General features: G+C 35.6%; 1 protein-coding gene and 1 pseudogene across 1 annotated transcript; one reads left to right on the forward strand and one right to left on the reverse strand.

Annotated features, from left to right (window-relative positions):
• Positions 1-370: 370 nt before the first annotated feature.
• Positions 371-16,618, reverse strand: LOC110827479 (pescadillo homolog). The gene is made up of 9 exons (XM_022059201.2): positions 16,473-16,618; positions 16,086-16,319; positions 14,471-14,842; positions 11,782-11,920; positions 10,384-10,514; positions 7,433-7,692; positions 5,176-5,363; positions 4,089-4,234; positions 371-2,360 (listed from the first exon to the last, which is right to left on the reverse strand). Exons 1-9 carry the CDS (start codon positions 16,494-16,496, stop codon positions 2,091-2,093), a joined length of 1,764 nt encoding a protein of 587 aa, XP_021914893.2. The 5' UTR covers positions 16,497-16,618; the 3' UTR covers positions 371-2,090.
• Positions 12,604-13,734, forward strand: LOC147873333 (uncharacterized; annotated as a pseudogene).
• Positions 16,619-23,146: the final 6,528 nt, after the last annotated feature.

Here is a 23,146-nt window from a genome sequence, read left to right on the forward strand (position 1 = left end):
ACACTTAATTTGCATGTTCAAAACCCTTTTGAAACTCTCTCTTCATTCATTCCTGAAACATGTTCATACCACCTCATTCTGTTGTTAGTTTGTCCACCAAGGTGTTCCAAGACAGACCAACAAATAACAGAATGAGATTGAATGCAACTGATGCTATCTACTTGGCCTATTTTACAGTAGTGTCCCAGCATCTGTCTAGTGGGAGTAAAGAAAATCACAAAAATCAGTGTAGACAATCTTCTGGCTGACACTCAAATTGGACAACATTATGTGTTTTTTATGTTAGTCACACTATGCAGTCATGCTTAGGACATCTAGTGTGGACTGACTCTGAAGCTGACATCTCAATATATAATAAACAACATTCAAATAATGTGAACAGAGCCATTTATTTGTATCTTATGTTGGAATGAAAATATGAACAGTGCAATACGTCTCTCTGGTTAGCAAGGCAAATAAACAAAAATAGAGAGGACTGATAAGTGTGTGTGCTATTAAAAGCACAAAATAGAAGTATAGAAAAACTACAGAGGTATCTTATGACTAAAATATGACAGTAATAAACAAATGATAAGTACATTTATTTTTCAAATGCCTTGACATTTTGATAATTTCTTTGTCCTTGATGTCCACATATTACAGATAACAAATCCAAAATTAATAACACTACAAAGAGTCAATATTATTTTTCTTAAATACTCAAGACAACAAATGTTTAAAATAATTTCATGCCTTGGTGAAATATACAGGCTGTCCCACCTGACTTAGCAACCTCAAATATTTCTCATTTTAACATACAAAAAGTTTAAAATAAAATGTACACAGTATCTAAAGGGTATACATTAAGTGGTAAGATATTAATTATAGAATCATTGTTATGAAGTTAACAAAGTTACCTTCTGCTTTCTAAATGGAGCCCTTTCAATTTTTTAAGCTTGAATTGAGTCAAGTTCACACAACACATTGATTATTGATGAACTAACATTAAGACATCACCACTCAAAGTATGATAGATATTTACACTGACAATTGTAAAGTTCATACAAAAGTAATAACTGTTCAAAATGGTAATCACTGGCATCAATACACTTTTGGATGCATTGAATTGAGGGCAAATTCATGGATAGCAAAGTCTGAATGATACAGCAGCAGATACTACAATGTGTTGTTGCATTTCTTATGCTGTGGTTGTGGATTTTGATAAATTTTATCTTTTGTTGTTCCCTAAAGAAAGAAAAATAATGGAGTTAAATCTGGTGATCCTGGTGGCCAATCCCACATGCCCACTATGTTCAATCCGACATGATGGTTGTTCCACACATTATGCACATGCAGATGAATACTTCATCGGCAGATTCCTGATCACTGGATCAGATGTGGTGGACCTGAGCCACATTTAACCCCATTAGTTTTCTTTCACTTAATGCCTATCCCATCAGACACTGTACATTTTATTTGAAACATTTTCTTGTATATGTTAAAATAAGAGAGTTATTTGAGGTCACAGTTAGGTATAACACTCTTTAATATCAGTTATTTTCTGAACTATTTTTTGAGAAAATCAGTAGCTGAATTTCAGCTCTGATCTTCAAGTAAAGTATAAGTTACACTGGACTAACACGAAATGAAACTAAATTTGCTGGCCAACTTTCACTGAATCCCTCCCTTCCCCCAGTAACAAACTTCATCAAAATCTGCACAGTAGTTATGGTGATGAAACAGAGGAATATTCTCTCCCAAAATGAGTTAAAATTTTTGCAAAGTCCAGTATAAAACTATATGATTCTGAAAGTATATGCCTGTGTAAACTGACCATCTCAATATAAATGTATATTTTAAGAACAAGATCTAATTATCACATATCATGTTACTGTACTTAGTTTACAGTATGGCCAGAAAAGTTGAAGAGGGGGAATCAACAAATAGCTGATTATACCACAAATAAAAAACCCTAAATACCCATCATCACAGAAAGATTTCATTGTGATAGAGGGGAAGAACTTGCCACTAAGGCATGCCACCATTTTACTTATTCTGTTATTCAGAGCTTTATACTAGGTGATTCAGTTTCAACCTGCCTTCATCTGTGTTCACACTTCAACTGCTGCTTTCATTCTCTCTTCCCTTTTTTCAGCCTTACGTTTGGCCTTTTCTTGTTCATCATGAAGGCGACGTTTCTTTCCAAGCAGCCATGCCTCTTTCCCTCGTTCTGCTCTGCCTTTCATCATGCTTCGATACAGGTTCCTATGTTTCTTCTTAATCATTTTCTCTCTTAACTTGTGCTCCTGCCTCTCTTGGTGTCTTTTCTCAGTTGGGTCTTCCCGAGCAACAATTCCCATGCTCACAGACATTTGTTTCTTCTGCAAGAAAAAATAAATTCATATTATAAGTGTTTAAATGTTTCAAACAAGATACTGTCTTTTATTTTAAAATTACCACCAGGACTAAATTAGTTGGCTCATGGATTTTAACATTACTCAACTGCACAAATTATTCATGACTGTCAACATGCTAAAAATACAACAGACTGAAAAAGTTGTACTACGCTAATATTCCGAAGGCATTCTGCTAACATAATTGCAGATGTACTACCACATTTTGATAGGAATATCATGCAGTATCTGAAAGAGCAGTTCCATAACCAATAGACTGGTTTCCCATACCTCCATAACCGTTCAGAATCAGACCCATATTCATATAAAATTTCTGATTGGATGACCTCAGAAATAAAAACCTGAAGTAGTGATATAATGTCACTGGACATCATGTACAAGAAAGGATATGCTTTATGATTGACTGACTATATGTGCATGTTATGCATGACTAACCATAAAACTGTCACTATGGTAATGCTGTTATGGGATTTAGTTTTGCATCATTGCCATAAAACCACCATCTCCTATGTCTGGCTGAATAGACGTCATTACAAACTATATTCTTCAGTGTATGTCGGCATGCACAGTTATTACTGTCATGTGTGGAAGTTAATGGTTTCTTTACAGGTAAAATGGACATTCGGTACCTCTTTTCCTATCCTAACCTTCCTCTCTAATTCCTGGTATGGGCCCTGCATCTCTTATCTCCTCCCAATCCCCTGGCCTTGTTCTGAACTTCACCTTTAGTCAACACTCTGATTTACTACAAAAAAGGGTCAGTTCCTTCTCTATTCCTCTTTCCTGACCCAGCCCTCTTCTCAGTTTCCCTGCATGAGGGATGGCTCAGATCATCTCCCCCCAACCCCCTAGATCCTCCTTTTAACCCTATATAAGCTGTCCACTTCCCACTACCCTCACTTCATCCAACCAAAATCCTTTTCACAAAGGACAAGTTGTCTGGCAGGATAACCTCTCATCAGCAACAGCAGACCCCAGTTTGAATAGTCAAGGCTTTCCAGCATAATCAAACCCACGTTTTAGTTGTAAGGCAATGTTTACAATTTCCAGCAATGCGTTTCATACACAGCAATGGTGATACCTAGCAAGGGACTAGGTCTCGCGCTTGCGCAGGACTCTACACTTAGTAAACTTTTTGGTTGGTTGGTTGGTTGGTACCCTCACTTCAGTCCTGAAGATAGAGACAGTATGTTTCTCCAAAACACTAGTATCTACATATGAGTCAATATGATGTCACAACCCACAAGAACAACACTGACATCTGCATTGCTGTGCGCTGTGAGAACGTCAAATCTCAGTTTTTTACCTGATTCTATAAAGCCTCTCTCCCTAACTTAACCTGGGAAGTTTCAAGTTTAATGTTATTTTTAAATAAAAGGGCAGTTGCCCACAGGTTCCACTAATGTGTAAGAATATTAGTCCATTTTGAACACAACAATCAATTTTCTGACTTATAAATATCATCCAATTTTAATTGCTTTCAAATCTTAATTTTCCAACAATTATCTGAAATCATATATGGAGGAAAAGCTTTACCTGTTTTAAATAAATGAATTGAAAATTAATCTGATGATGGCAATATGCCAAAACATAACACTCCTAATAACTAGTACTTGTGTTTAAGACTAATATTCTTATATGTTTAAAGAATGAATTCTAAAGAGGCAAAAGAAGAACTGTACACACTATACTAACCTTTTTCTCCATGATTTCATCTTTTTTGTTAAGTTCAGTTTCATTTGCCTTTTCTGATTCCTCATCATCTCTCAAAACTTCTTCCTCACTCTCACCTTCTTCATCTTTCTTTTCACTCTCCTCATCCTCTGATTCCTCTTCATCTTCTGAAACAAAAGAATTAAACTTCAGCTTCAAATACGTAAAATCAAATCAACAAAAAGCCACACGATTCTACAGTAGTTTATTGCTGGTTTCCTCGTGTGTTTTACAAATGTTTGTCAGCTGTGTAGGTTCTATAGCAATGATGAACTGTAAAGAATTTTAAAGTAACTGGTCACAGCTTATTTCAGTGCACTTACCTCATAAGACTGAATAAAACCACAAAAAACTTGCCAGGACAGCTGGCCTCCAGAACAAATACCATACCTAGATATCCTGAACATGTAAGAGAGCCAACTGCTACCATGATATTTGGTGTTTATAGGGTGAAATCTGCCATTACAGATACATAGCAGATATCAAATGACTGCAGACTATGATTCCATTCACCGCAGAATTACACTTCATAATGGGCATTTGATCACACACTACAGACAGTTACACACATTTTGAGTACCCCTTACAGACTAATTAATTACATGGCTTACTGAACCCAGAGGTTCATCACCGAACTAACCTAAGCCCACTGCCAGACACTATCATGGGCCAACAAAATCCAGCCTCCAACTCCTATCTCCCATAGATCCCGCCTGACATTATCCTCCCATCTACGTCTAGGTCTCCCCAGCGGTCTCTTCTCCTCAGACTTCCCAACCAATACCCAGTGCACACCTCTTGTCCCATCCATGCATGCTACATGCCCCGCTATCTCATTCTTCTCGACTTAATCACCCTGACAATATTGGGGGAAGAGTATAAATTTTTAAGTTCGTCATTATGTAGTTTTCTCCATGCCCCATCAGCTTCTCTCCTAGGCCCAAATATCCTCTTCAACACCCTATTTTCAAACACCTGCAACCTGTGTTCCTCCCTCTGATTGAGAGATCATGTTTCGCACCCATACAGACTACCTTAAAAAATCAAACTTCTAGAAGCAAACACCAACCTGGGTTAATTTCTGCTAATGATGGATCCTCAAGTGCTCTTTCCTCTGGTGTAACGTACAGTTGTCTTGTTTTATCTATAAATGGTGAAAGATGTGGTGGCAACACTGCTCCAAGGAAATACTTCTCAACAGGCAGAAGTTCACATGCATTTACAGAATCAAATATCCATTGTGGTTGAACGTAGTACCTGCAATATACAGAATATAATAAAATACTGGCATCTATATAAATCCTTTTGTATATAAGCAGGGAACAGTCTTCTTCTCAATCTCCTCTGTGGGACATCATATTTGTCTATTTAATCACAGGCACACATTTTTGCTTTCATAAACATGACATAATAAAGTTAAAACTATCCTACAGTGACTGAATTTCAATATATGAAAGACTATTTTCATTTCTGAGGCTACAAGACCCATGTAATTTAGGCACAGAAAGCAAAAAATGAGAAAACTCAGTAAAGGCATTCACTGGGCTTTAGTTATTCTCGCCTTTGTTACTTAGAAATGGTCAACATTAAAATAATTCTCTGCTATATTAACAGCACTACAGTGAAAGAAGTCTACAGCTGGCTTCAAGATACAAGGAGCATACCGTACCAGGGCATAAGAACATTATGAACATGTTACAAGTCTTCAAACCTCTACTTCTTTAATCACATTTCAATTCCACATATTTTATCCATTATTAATTTCAAGGACATCACAGGAAATGACATGTGTTGCTGCAGTCATTGACCACGTCCAATCTACCATCAACTCCTTTGGCAATGGAAATCACTGGGAGGCAAGTACGGCACGCAAGAGGCTAAAAGAATTCCCAGCCTATTTCATCAAAAAATCTGTTTCTTTATGTAACAAATGGATTATTACAAACATTCTTGTCACAGAGTGGGATAACATTTAGCAGGAAACTGACCTACGGACATGGATGACCCCAAGAGTATCTGAGATAAGACCATGACATCTGCAGAAAGTTGGCCTTACATTGTTCACAGTTAGGTACATTTAAGTGCTTCCATTGTTGAAGTAACCTTTTGCTTTTAGAGTGTAGACATGGTATTTCAGGTTTCTTCACAAGCCACTGTTCAATTAAAAATAAATAAAAAAATTAAGGCTCTTTTTCCCCTAATGGTGCTGCACATCTGCAGTTTTGGTCCATATTCAGTTGTTCTGGAGCACATCTGACAGACATTGTCTTGAACATGAGGTACTCGTGAATGATTATTTCAACAGACACGTCCATTTGCTCAGCCACTTCATGCATAGAGATCTGTCTGCTAGGATACAGATGTCAAATGTTCCCAACAGTGACAGGAATGTGATGCACACATCATCACAAATTAACTCCCAACTTTCCCCAAAATGCTCATGCCATTCCACCACCCTAAACTACGAGCGTGTTCTCACTGAATACCGCAAACAGCTGTCAGTGAATTTAATCACTGGATTTTCCCTCGATGTGAGAAGACTTCATGAACCAACAGTGCAGCTGATGCACATTCAACTGCTCCACTGCCATCTTCAGTACTAATACTAAAACAACTGAATGCTAAAATTTATGTCTGCTACTTGATACCAGATGAATGTATCACATCTTCTCATACAAAGGCCAAAAAAGATTCAGTCCGAGTCATTCTACACTCCCCAGATATCTAAACCTAGTAGCAAACACGCTTGAAAGATATTAAATGTTGCCAAATACATTTAAAACAATGTTCAGCAAATTTCAAAGATTCTAATCCTCATTTTTCAGTTTTTATAAACTCAGATATGTAAAGTACAAATCCACCAATTGTGTGGAATGCAGAAAAAATTGGACTTAAGTTCTGACAGTGGCAACTGTAGAAGCAGGAAATAAAAATGTGGCTGTTGTGGTGCCTATGGTGGGATCCGACAAAGCCTGTATTTGGCAAAACTCTAGCAGTTGATTTTGTGTTGGTGCATTTGGCAGCCATCTGGCTTGAGTCACTGTAAAGGTGTTTTATATTCAATTTGCTTAATAAAGAAACTGTGAACATTTTGTATTTTAAATGTGATTTGCAAAGGTAAATGCTGCAATAAACTGCATCACTGTTATGATAGTCACATATAACAAACAATGAATTAGCTACTTTTTCATTTATAAAATACTTTGTGTTAAGCAAAGGTTTCTTGTCCTCTTAGGGACAAACTTCCACCTAAACTTAGTACACTCAATAAAAAAAACGACTGAATATCAACTCCTAATGACCAACAATTGTTGACAATCTTTTACCTAGAAATGTACTGTTTTCCCATGTGTGGTCTGTCCACAATTTGGTGTGTTATACTCTCATCAGACTCATCAAAAGCGGCTCCAACAAACAGCAGTTTATCCCACGAAACCTCACCACCAAAACACCGAATTGTAAACACAACTGGCTCACGAGGAACTTCCCGATTTATGAAGAACTTCAATCCTTTGAAGAGAGTCTTCTGTTTCTTTACTTTTTCTGCTTCCTGTTTCACTTCTTCCAGTTTTGTCTGATCTTCAATCTTCAATGAGAAAAACAAAACAAAAAAACATTCATATTATACAGCAGCTCACTTATACATAATGCACATATACAGGGTGATTCAAAAGGTTAGTGCCAAACTGAAGGAGTGTATAGAGGGACTCAGAGAGAAGAACTTTCGAATAGGAATCCATGTCCTCCGAAATTATCCTGAGAAAGTCGAGGCCATTGAAGGTAGGGAAGTCTGATAACATACCGCTGAAATAATCGTACTTTGCTATTCTCCTGCTAGCTTAATTTTGTTTTTTATTAATGTACAAGGATAACATTAGCAATCTTACAAACCAAATTTACAACAGGTGTTCAATGTGGCGTCCTCCACATTCAATGCAGGCATTGCATCGGTGAACGAAACTCTGGCGCACCCTTTCAAATACCCCAGAAGTCTCACAGACCACGTCAGATGCAGCAAGTATTCTGGCAAAAAGTTGTTCTGGGTCGTCCACCGTTGTCTCGTAAACGAGGCTCTTGACATGCCCCCAAAAGTAGTAATCGAGAGGTGTCAAGTCTGGAGAGCGGGCTGGCCATTCAACCGGCCCTCCTATCCCTATCCAATGCCCAGGATACGTGTGATTCAAAATTAAGCTAGTAGGAGAATAGCAAAGTACGATTATTTCAGCGGTATGTTATCAGACTTCCCTACCTTCAATGGCCTCGACTGACTCAGGATAACTTCGGAGGACATGGATTCCTATTCGAAAGTTGTTCGCTCTTAGTCCCTCTATACGCTCCTTCAGTTTGGCCCAAACCTTTTGATTCACCCTATATAATATATTCAGGCTCATAAATGCATATAATATACAAAGTATCTGTTAATTTCTATTAACTACAGTATGAAAAATATAAATATTAAATATACAATTAGTAACCACACTTAAGTGAAGCTTTCATAAGAACAGAACTTTACCTTTACTATAATTCACATGTTTGAAAGTGCCACCGTTACCAAAGCTCTGTTTTCGCAGCCTAGCAAATTTTCATGCTATGTGATATAAATTTCATATCTGATTTTTACAATCAGGTTGTTACACTAAAAAGTAAAGTAAATCTGTCAAACATTTTCTTTATTAGACCTTGAAATAAGGGTCCAATGCTGACAGAAGTAATCTGAAGACAACAGCATCAACATAAAACTAATTAATAATCCTTTTACTAACAATTCTACCTGTACAAGCTTGCGCACATGCAAACTGTCTCCATATGGTACTTTTAAGCTACTGGTATAGTTTATAAAGGTGGCCAAGGCCCTACAAAAGGGCTGTAGTGCTGTGGAGTAGGTATACTTTATAAACAGTATACACATGGCATTTTCTGATTATACTGCTTGATCCCTAAAATAAATGTATACTAATTTGCCCATTTCATTAAAATATATGGCATTCATTAACAGAAATCCAGTAAATGGCATTAATCACAATAACAGATGCACGTTTAGTACCAATGCCCATATGTTTAAGATCCATCTGAATATTATATGCACAGGTCTTTGAAATCATCTCTTTTGTTCCCTTCAATTTTGTATGCAATTTTCATCTCTCCCACATGTGCTACGAGACTTATACATCACATCCTCCTGCGTCTGATTCTCCTTGTAATATGCATTAAAAGAGTAAGTTAATAAGTTTCTCTTTATATAATTTTCTCCAACTTCCAGTCACTTCCTCCCTCTTAGGTCCAAATATTCTTCTCAGAATCCTGTTCTCATACACTGTGAGTCAATGTAAGAACATTAATGTGATGAACTGAATTTCACACCCATACAAAACCATGGGTAGAATTGCAGTTTTATATATTTCAACCTCTTATGTTTTTAGACAGTAGAATGGAAGACAAAAGACTCATAACAACAAGGTAACAAACATACCTCAAATTAAATCTGCTCTTAATTTCTCTGTAAATGCAATTTAAACTTGTTTCATCATTGCAAGGCCATATTTTTTAAAGATTTACAAGCTGCCTTTACATTGTCTATCATTCTCGTGAGATATGAACATAAACTCTAAGTTCTCAGTTTTTAAATAGAGCCTCTGTAAAATAAAGGAATATCTTCCTATCTACAATAAAACTGCTGGGGTTTAAAACACTTAACTGGTAATTTAATGAAGACATGTTTCATAAGTCACATTGTCAGAAGGAAAAAAATGGCTGTTTGCCATATTTGTTAATAACCAATTTATGTAGCCTGCTCCATTTATTGCACAAAAACAACACCGGTTAATTAAAATATAAATAATTAAGCAATGTTGTAATCAATTCAGTTTTTATACTGCACACAACCTTATTTCATGATTATTACCCACAATGTTACAAGCCACAATTATTTTGATTATCTCCTTATTGTTTAGTAATTTTATTTAGTTTATAATATTCTGTCTTATATCACTGAAAGTTTCTCTGTCACTCCTACCATCTCTCAGAAAACTGACTCTACTCTATCCAGAAATTTGTACACAATATCTTGAAAAACAAATTAAAACATGTCTCGATTATATTGATATATCCAGTAACACGGGTTGTATTACTGTAAAATTTATTCATGTGGAAGGTTTATTTTATAATCAATATATGTTAGCCAGGCTAATATGGCTGACATTAACACTCTGCTACTGATATAGCCTTGTTTATCCAAGAGCCCATTACATAACAATAAGAGCAAAGAGAATATTTTCACCATTGGGAATTGGTCCATTTCTACTTCTTCCTCTACAGTAGGACCAGTACAAAAGAGTGGTACATTGAGTGCTGCAACACGCTCGGATACAAAAGCTTCTTCATCAACCAAAGTCTTCTCTGTGGCATCAGCTGAAATAAATAAAACATACAGCACTACAAATTCAGTCATGTACTTGTACAGATCAAGTGTTTGAAAATTTTAACACTAAATTTTCAGATATGTAAACAAATGCATTCTGACAATAAATTCTTGACAGAAGTAAGTATTACACAACAGATCAATAAAGCCGAACATTGTCAGTAACAAAACAATGTGGTAATGATCTATGGGGATATCCTAAAATAGTGGCACAAGACTGTACTAGCCTTCAATTTTCATTTAGACTACTTTACATTAAGGAATAAATACATAATATTATCAGAAAAAAATTGCAGCTATTAAAGAGGATGAAACATCACTTCAGACAGTGTTGAATTTAAATTTCTTTCTGATAATTTTGTGCTATACTGCAACAGACTTTAAATAAGTGATTATATATATATAACACTCTTTTACTGTGTGTCAAGAGTGAGGCCATATTATTGAACAGTATACAGTTTTGACTTCTTGTTATAATTGTAATTTCACTGTAATCTGAAGAGTATGGATGTCTGCATGTGATTTCTAACACCTTCTGTCAAATGTGCATGCACTTGTACACTGTATGTGTTTACAATGTTGTTTCTTATACCAAACTGCCCTGACTTCAAAGTTAAAAATAAATATTCAAAGGCATACACTAATTAAAATATATGAAGCCTTTCTACATTCTAACATTTTAATATCAATTAATGAGTAGTGTTGAAGCCATAACAGGAATATGCTGACTGTATATGAACAAATAAACTATATATACCAAAATTTAACTGTGCTTGACTGAAACTTTACACAAAAATATAAAATATGTTCTTAAAACTAAATTCATATGTTACACTTAAATTATACGCTCTTAACCAAAATAGCTTATAAATCACATTTATAAAAATGTTGCTCATGGATCTCAACAAAACTTCACTTATTCATTTAACATATCAAATAATTAATGTCGAAGTTGAGCAGTTAGTGCTTCTGCTTCACAATTAGAGATTCCAGGCTTAAATCTTAGCCCAGACAGATTGTCCTCAATGAGATTTCTCAAGGTTTTCCTTATTCCCTCCAGGCAAATGTTGGGATTCTACCTTAAAATAGGCCATGACTGCTTCCTCCCACATCCTTCTCATTCTTCATTCACTAAACATCATACACAGTCTGAGTTAATGATGTAAATAAATAATACCTCAAAATTCATAATATCTCAGATTTGTTCTAGGGAAAAAAAGAGAAAGAGAGAGAGCATGTCATCAGTTTAAATATTACCTGACAATACTGCAAATGTTGGTGGATAGTGAAGATTTAGTAAGTGATAGAGTCGAAAATTTACAAATCCCAGCAACACACTATAGAACTGCACAAATGTTGACATGATTCGGAAATCTACTTCCATTGTAGATTGAGGCTACAAACAAAGAAAATAAAGAATTATAAATAAGTCCAACAATAAGCTACATATTAGTGTAGGTTGTAACTGCATTCGGGTTAATATTCTTCATACTTCTGTTTGAAGATTACAGGAAATACATAGCGAATATAAAATAGAAGGAAAACAAAACAGTTAGCAAATCTACTGACTACTGTATGGAAGTTCAATTCGACCTACAAGACAAAATATCAATGGACAGCGACGTGCCCCTAAAAATAATTTAAATCACACCACACAACAGTGAAGAACATGAGGAGTTGCAAAATACTACTTTCAGAATTATACTACAATCTCATATCAGGGAAGCAAAATAAAAGTATACGAAATATAACTCTCGTGCATGTGCGTGTGCGCGCACACACAAAATCAATGGCTTCATAGAGAAACAAAGTGAAATATGAATATACAAGCTAAAACTAAATTAATAATTTACTGCATAATAAATAAAGATTTCAAACCTGAAATAAGCCTGATATGACATAACTTTGCTTAATTCTGTGGTTCAATAGCAAAGATAAATTTAAAACTGAATTCTTACATCCATTTGTCCATACTTTCCATAACTGCCAAACATGTATCAGATGTACCATTAAACTTTTGCACAATTATAATGTTAACATTTATTAACATATAGGAAAGAGTATACAATATATGTAGGTATGTTTGTGACCTATCTTCATAGTAAATTTCACACGCATAGTTAAAATAGTTACTGCTATCAAACTGAAAGGAAAATGGTAATCTCATGTGCCTCTATGGTATTATACATTTTACAAAAATATGGCTATCACAAAATTTGCTTACTTTGTAAATACTTATTACCAAACAAAGAGAGAGAGATGACAAATAATGCCAGTTCTCCCACTTCAAAAGATTTCATGACCACTTCCTAAATTTCTATGCTTGTTAAACGCATTACCCATACAGGAACGATTATATATATTTATGACCAAAAATTCCTGCAGGATTGTTCATCTGTACTGTTTCCTATAATGATTCACATTACATAACAAAAACTCAAGTGCTACTAACAAAAATATTTTTAATCACAACCAATATGTGAATATATATAAACTGAAAAAAAAATTCTGTATTCACTTTGAATGACAAAGGAAATTATAATGTGATCCAATCAAACTTGTAAATCAGAGAAAGGTAAATATGTAAATACAGGTAGCCCTTGATTTGCACCAATTCAGAATAACGCCGATCTTGAAACCAGCAAGTCAAAAAGTGAAAAAAATATATTTTACTATTATTTATAACGCTTTAAGGAAGCAAAATCACAAAAGATGGGCGAAGCAAGGAAGACATTAAAAGCAGATTAGCACAAGCAAAAAGAGCCTTCTTCAAAAAAAGAAGTCTACTAGTGTCAAACATTGACCTGGAATTAAGAAAGATTTTTCTGAAGTTATATGTTTGGAGCACAGCGCTATAAGGCAGCAAAACATGGTCAGTGGGAAAGCCAGAAAGAAGAAGGATAGAAGCATTTGAAATTTGGTGCTATAGAAGGATGTTGAAAATGAAGTGGGCTGGTAAAGTACAAAATGATCTGGTCTTAGACAGGATGGGCGAACGAAGAAGTCTATGGAAAAATCTTAGGAGAAGAAGAGATAGGATGGTGGGACATATTCTGAGGCACTCAGGATTGGTTAATTTGGTAATGGAAGGAACAGCTGAAGGGAAGAATTTTAGGGGGAGACAAAGATTGGAATATGTGATGCAGATTTTTGAGGATGTAGTCTGCAAAAAAATATGTAGAAATGAAGAGATTGGCGCAAGATAGCTGAAAATGGAGGACCACATCAAACCAGTCGAAAGACTGATGACAAACAAACAAACAAAAACATAACTTTTACAATGTATCTCGTACTGATTCTTATACTAAATCGTAATTCTTACATCACTGATTTTGAATAAAAATTATAAATACAGTCATCTCTGTAATTACGTATGTTTCGTAAACGTGAAATTGATCCAATGAGATCAATGAATTGGTAAAAAGCTGTTTGTGAAATGCAAACTTTTGTATATGCAAGTTTGCTCTTATGCAATTTCATTCCTGGCCCTTTAAACTTTCAAAGGACTAATTTAATCTCTGCGGAGGTACCGGGGTTATTTTTACTACGCGATTTTCTACAGGTCGGCGTCTTACATGAATGCAACTATCGGATAACAGAAGAGATGACTGTACACATCAGTCACATGAAAGAATCGCAGTCAATCGCGGGGACCAACGAATTGCCAATTGTAAGTGTATAAAATATATTTTTCAAATTCCCTTTATTTTATTTACGTTATTTCAGAGCTTTAAATGTAATGCCACTATATTACTCATCAATGTTTGGGTGCTAGGAACGCATGTCATTGACTTCCCATTGATTTACGTTATAAAAGAGTATAAAAGAGTTTCAATTTATGCTGATTCTGTTTACGCCGGTTCATCCAGGAACACATCCCCGGCGTAAATCGAGGGCTACCTGTAGTTCTGGTGGTTGGTAAGAATTACATTAAATTAATAATTACCGCAAAACAGAAGTGGTGTGGCACAATCCATGTGACTTTCTGTCCTTTTATTTCAGCTTGGAAGTAGTAGCCTTTGATGGATACAAAGACATTTCTAAGTGCCTGTGATGCAATAACAGCATGAAGAAATTCAATAGTAAGACGTCGACACAGTGCTGACTGATCACGAGGTACATGTTGCAATGAAGGGAATGTTGAGAACATAAATAATAGTGAGAGACAATCATCCAAGTCACGTATAGCATCAACAAAGGATGGATATCTTTCTTTCACTATGTGATCCAATGTAACATGTGGACGATTTTCTAGGTACCGTTTTATGGCCTCAAAGTCTCGCAATGCTCTCGCTTTCCCCATTTTCTTTGCAAAAATCTGTAAATATAATTATATTAGGAAACATAGACAATAAAATTACTACTGTATAACTTTGGCTTTCACCTAAAACACCAGCTGTGAAAACCAACACACATAAAAATTACTAAGTAGATTCTTATGGTAGCGGTATGAATGACTACTCTTATTGCAGAATGTAAACAAATTCAAACATGCTGTAGAAGTACTGTAAAAGCATGTAACTCAATGGTATATGGTCTTCCTAGAGCACTTGATATTCATTCAACCAGGGCTGTGGAGTCAGTACCAAAACATCTAACTCCAGCTACGACTCTTTCATAAAAGCTCAATATGTATTAATAATGGTAAACCTGCTAAAATGGTAAATGGCACCATAAGAGATTTCATCACCACCACGTGAATCATCAGGCTACTTTTTAGACTTATAACCTATATTTAAATATAAGTCTAATGGTTATTGCAGAAATTGGTTGATTTGTACACAGTTTGTATTCTTAAGATATAGGAGCCAAAGTTACAAAGCATTATTCCCACACCATGTGGCTCAACGCGTCATTGAATCTCCCTAAGTATGAGGCTGCCAGCAGCTCACACGGTAGTGAAAGTGTTAAAATAGTATTTTCTTAAGATTTTATATCGAGGCTAGAGTTGGAGTCGGTGCATTTTTACTGACAGCAACTCCACCTAAAATTACTTTCGATTCCACAGCCCTGCATTCAATTGGTAAGAAATTAGCATCTGTAATGGATTCAAAAGTTCACAAACAAAGTCCATCACTGCACTCTATCCTACACCAGCTAAATTAATGAACAAAGCTATATACCAACTACCTTTTATCACAGACTGGTGATTATTACAACAGATTACAAAATTAAAATCATAAACACATCTCAGCCTATGAGGCCATCATCAATGAACAGTATGACATCATACCAACAAGTACATGCATGGGCACCTTGGTGGTCTGATCTTAATAACTGAGTTGAAAGTTAACATGATACAGTTTAAAATAAAACTACCATGGTCAACAAGTAAGTAAATACACAACACTAGCACCAGCTTTTTACATTTCTTAGCACATATGACACTGCTGTAGAAATATCTTAGGTAGACTAAGATCAGCATTTACAGGTGGGCATTAAACATGGAAGCACCAGTAACAACAAACTCTCTGATATGACACTACAATGAAACATCCAAGCAGATCAGTAACCAACTAATCTCAAGCAACCAAGTTAGCTTTATGGGAACTATGACATACCTTATAGTCCCTAAGTTTCCATATGATGGGTTCATGCATTAAGAACTGAATATCCTTTAAATGATACAATGTTTTGATTCCAGGTGCACCCTTTTGGGCTCTTTTTCTATTACGTGGTTCCCTCGGATATATTCCTTTCAATATGCATAACTTCCGAAAATCCTTGAGTGATAACTGCAACATCTTTAGGGCTGTCTTTCTTGACACATATCTGTTGCCTTCCCCAGACTCATACTGCAAATAATAAACATTTATGCAGTAAAGCAACAATAATAAACATTGTGAAATAATACATGTAAGGTTAACTTAAAACAATCACTTTTCCAATTCAGCACAATAAAATAACATTTCACAGTGATCATAGTCATAAATTATAGCATTCTATACCTTCTTCTTCCTCTTAGAGACCATATTTAAAGCTCTGCGAAAGGTGACAAATTATTGTAAGCGACCTAACCACGTGCTGCTAAAAGTATTAACAGCCACCATTTGCAATTGCCAGCCTACAATTCCAGAGATAATACCAACAGTTCGTTGCATAGTTTAATACCAACATAGGTTCTAGGATAGTAATGCTGTAAGGAGCAATTGGAAATTTGGAATTATAAATACCAGATTTAAAAGTACATATTTTATGCCTATAACGTTATCTGATATTAGAAGTTTTGCCAAGAGTAATTCAGCCATAATAGACACTAAATCTGCCAGAAACAGAAGTTGATGTTGGTCACACTTAGTCTCAATCGCATTGAAGGTGGCAGCACTCGCAATCAGATGAGTTGCTGTCATTGATTGTTTTGCCTACATACCGCATTTTGAGGTTTATAGAAGACATTTTAGGGACAATTGGCACAAAGCATGAAATTAAAGTAAGTTAAATAAAATATAATCCCTCTAAGACAATTCCTTTGAGCTTATTCTCATTCAGGGGATCATGGCCTACTTCCGAATTTCGTGTACCTAAGAAGCTAGTCAGACGAATTAAAAGCTGTTTAAGTGAAACCTGTAGTAAAATTCGTACGGATAAATGTTTCTCCAACACATTTCCTATTCAGAATAGCCTGAAACAGGGTGATGATCCATCGCCGCTGCTTTTCATTTTGTCTTAAAATATGCCATTAAGAAAATCCAAGAATATCAGTTCTGTTTGGAATTCAGAAGCATACATCAGGTTTTGGTCAATGCTGATGATATTAATCTGTTGGGCGATAATATACTGTAAAAGCGAACACAGAAATACTTTTAATGACTAGTAGGGGCGTTGGCTTTTGCGAACACGGTGATGAACCTTCAGGTTTCATAAAGAAAATTGCCTATTCTTTGACAAGCCCGAGTTTACAAGTGACGTTTTAAAGAATATCCTGCACCAAAGAGTGAGTGAGCCGGATATTTTTTTGTAAATTATTTTCGTCATATTATATAATCTTTTCGCCTACTTGCCACCAAATTAAAGATTAATAAAACTGACCTACAATTGACAAAGTTCAAATGTATGATAACAACAAGACCAAATCAGAATTATATTCATGAGGCAGTTAGGAGGAGACTAAATTCTGAAAATGCTTGCTACATCTCAGTTCAAAATACAGTGGATTCTGGTTAATTGGGACACATCGGGACCTTTGGCCCAATTAAGCGGCTGTCCTAAGTATGCGAAGTTCCACGTAAAGAGTTAAAAATGTTTGTTCTTTAAGATTTGCCCCAAATAAACCGCTGCCCCGATTAAACGATGGCCCAATTAACCGGAATCTACTTTATTTTGTTTTCCCGTCTGATTTATAAGAACCTGATGATTAAAATATACGAAACAATAATTTTGCTTGTAGTTTTCTGTGGGTGCAAAACATGGTCACTCACTCCGAGGGAGGAACATAGATTGCAGGTGTTTGAGAATAGGGTGTTGAGGAGGATATTTGGGCCTAGGAGAGAAAATGATGAGGCATGCATAAAACTGCATAATGATGAGCTTAAAAATGTTCTCCTCCCCCAATATTGTCAGGGTGATTAAGTCGAGAAGAATGAGATGGGCGAGGCATGTAGCTCGCATGGATGGGACAAGAGGTGTGCACCGGGTACTGGTTGGGAAACCTGAGGGGAAGAGACCGCTGGGGAGACCTAGACGTAGATGGGAGGATAATCTTTGGCGGGATCTATGGGGGATAAAAGTTGAAGGAGATGGGATTTTGTTGGCCCAAGACAGGGTCCGGTGGAGGGCTTTGGTTAAATCGGTGATGAACCTTCGGTTTCGGTAAGCCATCTAGTTAGATAGTTTGACCTACAATTTTCAGATAAATTTAATAGAAGCAAACTGTGGTTTTTACAAAGAAAAAATAGGACGTGGAAATGTTTTAAAACATGATGACAAAACAGCACATAAAAGAGTTAACTTAACTCACAACTATCAAAATTTTCACAGTGCATGAACTTATCGATTCATGCTCCGCTACATTTGGATGGATTGAGAAAATCTAGTAAAACATAGTGATGCCTTTCCCACCCCTAAGAATCTGTCCATGATAAGCTTATGTTATGAGGGTCTTAATCACCCCATTGAAGGTGATATCGTCTCTAGAAATATGAGAAAAACGACAATGTCTTGATCTTTTTAGACATTAATTAATAAAGTGGTTGCAGTGTTACCGCGGGGAAATCAACAAATGATTACATATCTTATTGATTTTTTTGTCTCGAAAGGTTATCATGGGCTTAATAATTCGATACATGTCAGTGAATATAATAGTTAAAATATCGTTCCTAAAGATGCTTTATTATCATCTATTTACCACCAAATATTGCGTACTGTTATTTACAATAATATAAGCTTATGTAATCTAATCTGAAATAAAGATTTATGTGTATATATTCATGGAGAGAGGACAATTATAAAAACAATGAGGTCCTCCGAAAATATATTGTTTTAAATCTTTAGAAAATCAGTGTTCATCTCTTCGTGAATTCAGATTATTTTCTTCTAAACTCGAAATACAGCAGGAATTTTCAAAACTGAGTGTGAGCTGATGACATGCTCCTTATCTTTGCTGAAATTTTGTTATTTGAGCTCTTTTCTCTTTCGGCGATGTGAGCGTCTCTCTTCACATGATTAATTTCTTTCAAACATATTTTAAAATATTAAAAATGGAAAATAAGATCAGTCAGAATCAACATAGTATAAGTGAATGCCTCTTCAACGCTCATTAAACCAATATTTTTCCACAATTTTAAAATTTACATTAGAAACGCACGCGAATATTAATGGGCTATTATTTAATATCAGCTCTTCTTTTGTAGTGTGAAGGTTTGTCGTCGACTAAAGACGTCTCTCCACTATGATAGACGGTTAGTTTCATGTGATCTGCCATTAGTCTTGCCTGTCTGATCCTGAAGGTCCATCGTTTGCACTTCCTCAAGATCAAAGAGGCACACAAGCCCTCTCACCACGTCAAGGTTGCAGTCCATGGAGAGGGATTCCCGCCTTATCTGTCTGCGATCTTACCTACCTATCCTCATCCAAGTCTAATTCTGTATCAAGTAGGAACATTTGCTTCCAAAATAGGCTAATGCAGTAATTTGGAAAGGAATTACATTCCTAAGGGAGTGTGTGTCAAGTGATGACAGATCGCCCTCAGCACGCGTTGTTTCTTAGCTGACTTTCTGATCTATGGATTCTCTGAATAACAGGCAATCGCTCATGGGAGAGGGATCACAGAGCACTGTAGTACATGCTGTATACAATATCGAGTCGAACTCTATAGAAAACACCTTACCGGAGCTGTATATAAGTGACATTCCCGTTGATTCTAATGTTACGTAATAACTCGGTCACTACTTTTATTCCGTCGGTGTAAGAGGCACAGCTTCTTGTCATTTGTATGTCCATTAGTTTTAAAACATTAGGAAATACAATTAAGACAGTATTAAGTCCTGAAATTTAAAACTTCATATAGTGTTTTGCTTGCCACACACATCGTGAGGAACGCATGTCTATTGGTCTTCTAAATATTTGTGTTCTTACGCACAGAGAACCCAAAATGAAAGCATACCGGGAGGCATATCTGTATATCCACACGTTTCCTATCAAAGATAATGAACTGGCTATATTTAAAATTTGATACTGAGGTCTTCATAAAAATTTATCGGCAAAGTTCGTATTTGTTTGTGTCGTTCCAGCGCAAACCGTGCTTCATATGAAGCCAAAATCAAGGTTTATTAACGTTCTCGAAACCAACTTACCGTAAAAATATTGGCACATGATATAAGATATAGATCTTATTAAGATCTACAACGTATGTCTGAAACCTCACTAGTTCCGTCTGCTTTGCTCCCAGTTATAGACCCCTCTGATACTCATTGTGAGTTTGTTGTGCCTTGGTTGTTCTGTACGTCGCTTTTCACACACCCTGTTCAATGTCTGTTCACTTGAAGAACACGTTTTGAACCAATGTTGCCGTCATCAGGTTTAATTCTCTGCTTCTACGTCATTACATAAGGGATCCCCTCCCGATGTCTAGAAATATTGATACAACTATATATTAGTGTTTTTAATTTAGTTAAATCCGATGAAACTTAACACGCGTGTGATGCGACTAACGTTCAGAACTTAAGAAATTGTTTGTATTTAGTTTTCCTACATCTGTGATGACTCTTATTTTACATAGAAAGATTCGAACGAAATTTTCCACTGGCAAAGTTTAGACTGTACTCTCACATGTTTACTGCTGGAAATTTTGACAAATTCTTATATTCTTACATTTTTTCCCAAACTGTTATCAGAGGCAAGACCATTCGAAATCTGTACTTAAACATATAACAGATAACTTTTATCATCCCTAAACCCAAGAATATTTGTCTTCATAGTACCATGTTTAGTGAGAAATTCAAAAGATATTCGTAAGGATTTTACTCATTCTTTCCGCATGAATATAAATAGCAGTTATGTATTTTCCTTCTCAGGTTAGCTGCATCAAAGGTTTCTCAAAACAAAAAAGTCGGAGCTTAAAGCTGGCCTTTATCATCCACCTACTACCAAGGTTAAAAATGCGTGAAATTTTACTCCACATCTCTTTTCTCCTTCAAAAGATAATGCTAATTACAGAGATTGCTTTACACCAGTAACAGTAGTTCTGTGATATTTATGTCATTCATGCATGAATGACGGAAAAAGCTCTTGATTTTGCAATCGGAGAGACGTATTTAATAGTGGAACTAATCGATTAAACTTTTATTAGTGAGTCGGGTGTAGTTGTATCTAGGAGGAATCCTTTAATTTATAAGTTAAAATTTTGGTGTAGTTTGAAAACAATTTGAATTAAATTCTGTTTGAGAAAGAGGTTTCGCGCACATTTTGAGGCGACCGACACGTTTATGAAGCTGTTGTCGTGACTTATTTTTCGCATTTCACAGAGTACGAAATATACCGAACACAAAAGTGCACATTAAATTACACATTTAAATGTTAGTTTTCCTGCTCCAACATGAGCTGCACCTGCGCTTTAAGATAAAAGATACGAAGGTCAAAAAGTGACAGTAGCGATTCGTAAATCTTTCCACGTGAAATACAGCGCAGAAAAGCGTATTTATGGAAACTGCACTGAATTATCAGTTATGCACTTTTTATTTGGGTATTTTCAGCAGCGTATTCTAAATTTTCAGATATTTAGATACAACTTAATATGTATAAAGCGTACAGCTGTTTAACCCACACTGAATGCTTCTTCCACGCACTCAAGAAACATTTTCTAGCTGATAAAATGTAGACACGTACTTATTTGATTGTATCTGCAGGCCTAATTTATTCATGTACGAGTAAGTAGCAGAACACCTGTCATAAGATATAGGATAATGAACAAAAGAGTAAGTTTGATAATGTTTTGTTGCGATTAGAAATATTGAAAGACTTGTCACCTATGACAATATAATGCAATGTAAATAACTGTGTATGTACTAGTATTTAGTAATTAAATAACTAATCTTCTTCCTGTTCCATTCGTATTTGGGGCTAAGCAATAGACTCTTAGCGGATATTATTAATGTTTCAATAGTAGGCTTATATTAAAGAGAAATAATTTCGCGTCTGTAGGTTATGACAGGGAGTGGACTTTAGCAATATTTGTTTACTTTCGAAATGAATTCGATTTAGATGCCTGAAATTAACAGCCACGAAAAGGAAATACACAGAAATTAAGACGCTAGTAAGGAGGTTGATCTAGAAATAAACGTAAAGAAAACCAATCACGTTATAGACCACTCTACTACAATGTATGTTCGTATTTCGTCACTAGAATTAAAGAAAATTTTTAATAAATCCTTCGGAAATGGGACAAAGTTAAAATATGCGGGAAAGACAGTAACAAACCAAAATTACATTTTTGAAGAAAATAACAGCAGAGTACGTTCGGAAATGTTCGGAACTGCAGATCATAATCAGAATTATATGGACAGAGATGTGGAACTAATGGGAGAGTTAAAAGAAGTGCATAAAGATGTTTTGATAGAATAAAAGAAGGGACGAGAATACTTGGGAAAAACTGACGATAAAAGAAAGGCTAATATTCAAATTACTTATAATGATATAGATTACAAAGAATAATGTGGACAGAACTAATCAGTCTCAGGCCCGGTGATGGAATCTTGTGACTACGGTAATGAACCTAAAGTTCCATAAAGAACAGGGAGTTTATTTACTGGCTGAAGAACTATTAGTTTCTGAAGTTGTATTCTTCTCCACAGAATGATTCTGTATTCAACAGCAACGAACAATCACATTCAGCAAAGTAATGTCACAAGGGGTTTCTGTGAACATTGTAATGAAACTTCTTATTCCATAAAAGATAGGAAATTTCTTGTCTGAGCTCAACTGGGCGACTATTACCTACTGAATAATGACTCAGTTCCACATAATTTTTAGTTAGTTAGCTTGTAGCTCAAGTAGAGTTACGAAGAAGTTTTTATTACCTAAGTTTTGGTTGTAATTCTAACTTCGTACTTAATGTCAAAATACAGATAACGGCGCATTTAAATTTTATCGCTGAGAAATAGCATGCTTACTTTCACCTGTGCGGTAT

The sequence above is a fragment of the Zootermopsis nevadensis genome, unplaced genomic scaffold (genome assembly GCF_977971745.1).
Source record: "Zootermopsis nevadensis isolate Lab colony 2312 unplaced genomic scaffold, Znev_1.0 Znev_ptg000019l, whole genome shotgun sequence".
Classification (NCBI taxonomy): Eukaryota; Metazoa; Arthropoda; class Insecta; order Blattodea; family Termopsidae; genus Zootermopsis; species Zootermopsis nevadensis.